This window comes from Sander vitreus, chromosome 2, assembly GCF_031162955.1.
Source record: "Sander vitreus isolate 19-12246 chromosome 2, sanVit1, whole genome shotgun sequence".
Lineage (NCBI taxonomy): Eukaryota > Metazoa > Chordata > Actinopteri > Perciformes > Percidae > Sander > Sander vitreus.
Genome location: NC_135856.1, coordinates 85,001 through 92,500, shown reverse-complemented (window position 1 = coordinate 92,500; position 7,500 = coordinate 85,001). Strand labels below are relative to the sequence as shown.

The 7,500-nt window shown below is 43.8% G+C and overlaps 1 protein-coding gene across 1 annotated transcript in view; it reads left to right on the top strand.

The window, feature by feature from the left end:
- LOC144531405 (calpain-2 catalytic subunit-like) overlaps nucleotides 1-7,500 on the top strand; it is a 25,562-nt gene that overhangs the window by 9,053 nt on the left and 9,009 nt on the right. The window contains exons 9-11 of the mRNA XM_078271513.1: nucleotides 88-173; nucleotides 269-343; nucleotides 3,145-3,305. Of these exons, the coding sequence (XP_078127639.1) occupies nucleotides 88-173; nucleotides 269-343; nucleotides 3,145-3,305 (322 nt within the window). The remainder of the gene's footprint in view (nucleotides 1-87; nucleotides 174-268; nucleotides 344-3,144; nucleotides 3,306-7,500) is intronic.

Here is a 7,500-nt window from a genome sequence, read left to right as displayed (position 1 = left end):
AAAGGCAAATGTCGGCTGTCCGACTTTACCCTGAAAATGTAGCTTGGTTCCTGCAGCAGACTGACCAGCGATGCTTCTGTCCTGCAGGTTCATCATGTTGGTTCTGTGGTGGAGCTGCTGAGAATCAGAAACCCCTGGGGACAGGTGGAGTGGACCGGAGCCTGGAGCGACGAGTGAGACTGTCCGTCTATCTGTCTGTCTGCCTGTCTGTCTCTCTGATGTTTCTGTCTGCCTGTCTGTCTCTCTGATGTTTCTGTCTGTCTGTCAGTTCGAAGGAATGGGATGGAGTTGAGCCGGAGGAGAAGAGGAAGCTGGATCACTCAGCTGACGATGGAGAGTTCTGGTGAGTTGGAGTAGTTTTGGTGTCTAAACCTAACCAAACTACAGACCTGTAGCCGGCTCACAGTCACCTGTTGGCGGCTAAACAACTGCCGCTTGCAGCCGGCGTCCCGGAGCTCTGTAGAGGCTAAATACAACCAGCAACTGCTGCTCAGATTTGATCTTCTAGGCACTGATGTGTTCAGTTACAGTGCTTTACTTTTATTTTAGGTACACTGTAAACAATTTCTTTGTATATTTACAGTAAATTACAGGCAGCACGGTTGCCAGTAAATTATTGTAAATCGATTTTACAGCAAACTACTGCAGCTGTACTGTAATGCAATTTACAGTATATATAACAATACTGTAAAAGTACAAAACAGTATTTTACTGTATTTTTATGGTATTTTGTAATTTGATGCTATTGTACTGTAATATGTAGTTTTATTAATATTGATACATTACTGTTAATTATTACTATATTATTGATCATTACTATTATAAATAATATTATATAATAATCTCCAGCTACTAATATTGTACTACTAATAAGGTATACTTCAGAATAACAAATACAAATCAAAAGGCAATCCAAACAATAATTTTATTTAAACATTTTTAAAATTTTCAACATTTTCCTGTCTTCGACGACATTCACATTTTTCCTGCAAGTTCATCCCAGAGAGCTGCAGCAACTTTCAGTCAAATGTGATAGTGTTGATATCCTTCAACATGTTTCCACAAAGAGCAGCAGCAGGCAGCTGCAAATGTTTCACTGCTGTCCAGCTCTCATGGTGACAATTCCCTCAATAGATCCACCTGGAAATAATAAAAGAAACTGTTACCTTCAGTATTTTATTCTGAAATCATACACATATATTATTACTATTGTGATGCACAAATGGAAGGAACTGACCGGATTCCATTATAAAGGGATTGTATTTTACTTACCATCATAATTAGGGTGGGGGTGTCTGTCTGGTCATCTGATGTGCCTCAATGTCTGCTTGGGTTGCAGTGACCTGCATCATGATAAATCAACATTAAGCAAAGAGTTGTTATAGTGTCCCAGGAAACATGAGTAGACTAAAGTGATGAATGTGGGTTCACTTTGGATGTCATTATTGGTTATGAGACAATAGGTACTGATGTTTGTTACCTGACAAAAAATACCTTTTCTTAATAAGTTAGTTATTCTGCTACCGTTAAATTCAGCGTCATGTTTGACTCTGTAGAACTCCGACTTAATGAATCAGTAGTAATAAAAATGTGTAAACTGTGACGTTAAGCAGACGGACATTAATGTTACCTGGGAAACATCATTAATCACTTTACATGGAGTTAAAGTTAAAACCAAATTATGTTAAATCATGATCGCCAAAATAGTTAGTGAATATTTATGAGTCGTAAGAAAACATAAATGATCTTTAAGAAGGAGTAGATGTTTACTGGTAAAGCTCGGCTCTGTTTAATTTAATGATATATTAATGGACGTTTGTCTCAGACAGTGAACGAGTTGAAGATTTTATTTGCCTCGTCAGTCATTTCTATAAATAAAATTATCAAACAGACTTTTTGTATTTCACTAAGTTATTCTGATCAAATCGGCATCATGTTTCACAAAGCAGAACTCTAATTTAATGAAATAATAAGTTGTAAAAGCTCCGTGGACATGCTGACTGGTGTTGTTTCGGGATGTCAAACAGTAACGTTAGCTAGCTAGCTTTTTTTCATCTCACTTTAGTTTAAAGTTAGTTTACAGAATAGCTGTTTAAGTTAAATACAAGCCAAAATGAAAAGCCTTTCTTTATGAGTCATACAAAGTCATACATTATAAAATAGGAGTATTAGCTAGCTATATGTGGAAAGGGGAACCCAGATCTTTTAAATTGAGCAATATGTTAACGGAGTCTGGAAAGTAATGGGCAGAACCCGTACTTACTAGCTAGACTAATGTTAACGTAACGTTAACTGTAACAAGTAAGTTAGTATGAACAAATGTAAGGGCATTTTGTTCAGAGAAAAAAAACAAGATATGCAATTAACTGTAGGCTACAATATGTTCAGAGGATAGCCACTTGCTATCCACACTAAAGTCACAAGGTTAGCTAGAAAATGACTCTGTGTGAGGATATCGCAACGTTAGGATGCCCAGTGCACCCCACACTATAAAAAGAACGATGTTGTGGTAACGTTACACTTGAGCGTATGATCATGAAACATTATGATAAAAGTTAGCATGAAATACATAAAATAAACCTGGTAAACCTTTGGTAAACCTACCAAAACTTCCAAACATCCCCCGCTAACAAGGCTTCTCCTTCAGTATCTGGGGGCCAGTTTGGTGTTCTGTCTGAGTAACTGACATCAGGAGTCGTTTTTTACAGCAATGCTGTATTAGAGCCATGGCATATTACAGCCAGGTTACAGCAAGCCTACAATAAACTGTAAAATATTCCCGCTTCATCAAAATGACCCACAATGCAACATTAAAATGAAGTATTTTACTGTAATGAAGAAATGTGGTATTGTACTGTAGGTTTTTACAGTACTGTACTGCTAAATCTACAGCGTTTTCTAAGAGTGTATATAATATATGGGACCCTGGTGCATGGTGCAGGTGCGTTTAGGGTGTGTCCAAGTTTGATGGCGGAAAAAAGGGTCTGTGTTCAGCAATGGCAGGGATATATAGACCAGAAAGGAGGAAATGCATGCACCCCCCCTGTGTATACTATACTTCTGTATCCCACTAAGTCGGATGTTGAATGCAGGCGATTTACTTGTCATGGGGTATTCTCCTTTTCCTCTCCCTGGTCTCTACAGGATGTCCTACTCTGACTTTCTGCGCAAGTTTTCCCGCCTGGACATCTGTAACCTGACCCCCGACACGCTGACCAGTGAGACTGCCGGCCGCTGGAGCTACGCCGAGTTTGATGGCGCGTGGAGGGTCGGCTCCACCGCCGGTGGCTGCAGGAACTATCCTGGTAACGCTCAGGCTGTTTAGCTTTCATCTCTTTGTGGCAAGCCTAGGGGTGTGGGGTTTCCACATCACCAGTTATATAACAAAAGCCAGGAGTACAGTTGAAAACAGTTGAAGAATAAACAGTTGAAGTATATTAAGGGTAATGTACAGCGTTGTAGGGGATTTTCAACACTACTTCACCGTCCAGAATCCGTTCTCGTTGTCTTCTATCCACAGGTAATCCACAAGCGGGTCCTCATCCAAAACAGTTTGGTATACAGGGGGTTAGTCAGCCAGTCCCGGTCACACCAGTTAGTCAAACAGTTTAATTCAGGATGATTCTCACTATTATCCACCACTCTGTCTCACTCAGTCTCTCCTCTCTCATTCCCTGCTTCTCTTCGTTCCCTGTTCAACTGCTTGCTTCCCTTTTCCCTCCAAAACCTAATCACTCAATTAATCCCAGCCTCTGCTTGTTGGGGCAGGAAGTCCATATAAAAGCAGTTACACACCGGGCCGATAATCGGCCGTTGGACAGTCTGACTCGAGTCTGTTCGGTGTGTTCCGTGCCGTCGTCCGTTGGAGGAGCTGTCGGCTTTCATTTGGGCCGACCTGACATGTTCAGTCCGAGACAGGGCAGTCGGGACTCACACGGAAATGGCGAGCAGGATGAGCGTGACTAAGCCTCTCAAAATCTGACGGAAATCTTTTAAACTGACCTTTGTCGATCTGAAATGAAGACAGATTCAGCAACTGCACGGCCTGTTTCTCGCTTAAAATTTTTCAGAAACATGTTTCAGTGAACTATTTTAGTACAATTTGAATCTGAACGAGTCGCCAGTAATGGCTGTTCGAAAAATCCAAAATCCGGAAGCAGCAGCCAGATCCATGTGACGCGTTCGTCCGATCAGCTGCTGGTTTTCATTGTTGGGCGACAATCCAGGTTAGCGCCGCCTGCTGTTATGGAGACGTATTACGTCTGGTCTCTTCGGTGTTCTGAGGAACTTTCTGGACCAGCTCGGGGAGACTGATCAGTCCCGCTGGCTTTACTGCTGACGGTCGGCGTCTGGTGGGTGTGTAACTGCCTTAAGGCCCGGAGGTGGAGCCAATGGCCCGCAAGATACCTTCCTTCAATTACCACTCCCCTCACCTCTCCCTGCAATCTACCACATCGTTTTTAAATTCAAGAAATATTTATCGTCATAGTTTCTGTTGAGTAAATTAACTTAAACATGTCTTCTCATATTTATATATTTTTACTTTCTTCAAGAACGTCCAACCAAACTTCAACTCTCTGCGTCTGCTTACATTTACATTATTTATAAGGAAACCCAAATACAATGGGCAGATTTGAGTTTTTACAGTTTCAGCGGTGATCCAGAATATACATCTGTAGAAATTAGACTGTTCATGTGTTTACAGTCAGAGTTTTATTTTTCTTACTCTTTTAAAATCTGTGGAAAATGACGTTGAATTCTACGGCCATTGATTCCCCGCTCTGATTATAACTCATAGATTTTAATTTTTTATTTCTTTCAACTTTTTCACATTACAGTTTTCTAATTGAAGCCACATGTGCAAAACTCCAACTACAGTCTGCATTACCATCACTCACCTGAGCTAAACAGTTCACATCAGCTGCTAACTCATTCACAGCAACACAACTCTTCACACACGTCTCAGAACAGGCTCAGAGCAGCCACACACTCAATGAGATAACACACACACACACACACACACACACACACACACACACACACACACACACACACACACACACACACACACACACACACACACACACACACACACACACACACACACACACACACACACACACACACACACACACACACACACACACACACACACACACACACACACACACAGAACACACACAGAACACACACACACACACACACACACACACACTCAGAACACACACAGAGTAAAAACACTAGCATCAAACACCAGAAATTACAAACTGTTCATCTTTACAGTTTGAACAATTTAAGTAACTTGACACTAATCAATATTTTCTATAAAGAAAAGAGTGAAATATTTTCTTTCCTTTTTTATTTTATACCAGTTTTGAGGTAAACAAGAATGAATGAAAATCCTCAGTTTGGTTACCTACAGTAAATAGATATTTTTATTTTGTCTGTAGTAATTTACAGAATTACTGGAAATGTTACAAACCAAATATTACGTAATAGTCCAGAAGTTTTACAAGTTTTTTTTATCAATAAATTGGATGTCTTCTCTTGCCATGAACCTACATTACACTAGAAATATAAATTGAGACTGTGGTGTTCCCATTACTTACACCTCCATTAGTTTGTGAAAAACAGGAAATCTACAGTTTAAGTATAGTAAAGGTGTAAAAAAGTGTTTTTCACATTTTCACAGCTGTGTATGTAACCTCAGACATCTGACCTGGACATGTTGGTATCTTAGCTCTTTTACCTCCATCCATCTTCATCCGCTTATCCGGGGTCGGGTCGCGGGGGTAGCAGCTCCAGCAGGGGACCCCAAACTTCCCTTTCCCGGGCCACATTAACCAGCTCCGACTGGGGGATCCCGAGGCGTTCCCAGGCCAGGTTAGAGATATAATCCCTCCACCTAGTCCTGGGTCTCCCCCGAGGCCTCCTCCCAGCTGGACGTGCCTGGAACACCTCCCTAGGGAGGCGCCCAGGGGGCATCCTTACCAGATGCCCGAACCACCTCAACTGGCTCCTTTCGACGCAAAGGAGCAGCGGCTCTACTCCGAGCTCCTCACGGATAACTGAGCTTCTCACCCTATCTCTAAGGGAGACGCCAGCTACCCTCCTGAGGAAACCCATTTCGGCCGCTTGTACCCTGGATCTTGTTCTTTCGGTCATGACCCAGCCTTCATGACCATAGGTGAGGGTAGGAACAAAAACTGACCGGTAGGTTGAGAGCTTTGCCTTCTGGCTCAGCTCTCTTTTCGTCACAACGGTGCGATAAATTGAATGTAATACCGCACCTGCTGTGCCGATTCTCCGACCAATCTCCCGCTCCATTGTCCCCTCACTCGCGAACAAGACCCCAAGGTACTTGAACTCCTTCACTTGGGGTAAGGACTCATTCCCTACCTGGAGAAGGCACTCCATCGGTTTCCTGCTGAGAACCATGGCCTCCGATTTAGAGGTGCTGATCCTCATCCCAGCCGCTTCACACTCGGCTGCGAACCGATCCAGTGAGTGCTGAAGGTCACAGGCCGATGATGCCATCAGGACCACATCATCTGCAAAAAGCAGCGATGAGATCCCCAGCCCACCGAACTGCAACCCCTCTCCACCCCCGACTACGCTCGATATCCTGTCCATAAATACTACAAACAGGATTGGTGACAAAGCTTAGCTCTGGCGGAGGCCAACTCTCACCTGAAACGAGTCCGACTTACTGCCGAGAACCCGGACACAGCTCTCGCTTTGGTCGTACAGAGATTGGATGGCCCTGAGAAGGGACCCCTCACCCCTGTACTCCCGCAGCACCTCCCACAGTATCTCCCGGGCACCCGGTCATACGCCTTCTCCAGATCCACAAAACACATGTAGACTGGTTGGGCATACTCCCAGGCTCCCTCCAGGATCCTTGCGAGAGTAAAGATCTGGTCCGTTGTTCCACGACCAGGACGGAATCCGCATTGTTCCTCTTCAACCTGAGATTCGACTATCGACCGAACCCTCCTTTCCAGCACCTTGGAGTAGACTTTACCGGGAGGCTGAGAAGTGTGATACCCCTGTAATTGGCACACACCCTCTGGTCCCCCCTTTTTAAAAAGGGGAACCACCACCCCGGTCTGCCACTCCTTAGGCACCGTCCCAGACTTCCACGCAATGTTGAAGAGGCGTGTCAACCAAGACAACCCCTCCACACCCAGAGCTTTAAGCATTTCTGGACGGATCTCATCAATTCCTGGGGCTTTGCCACTGTGGAGTTGTTTAACTACCTCAGCAACCTCCACCAGGGAAATTGATGCCAATCCCCCTCATCCTCCAGCTCTGCCTCTACCATAGAGGGCGTATTAGTCGGATTTAGGAGTTCCTCAAAGTGCTCCTTCCACCGCCCCTATTACCTCCTCAGTTGAGGTCAACAGCGTCCCATCCTTACTGTACACAGCTTGGATGGTTCCCCGCTTCCCTCCTGAGGTGGCGAACGGTTTTCCAGAAGTACCTTGGTGCCGACCGAAA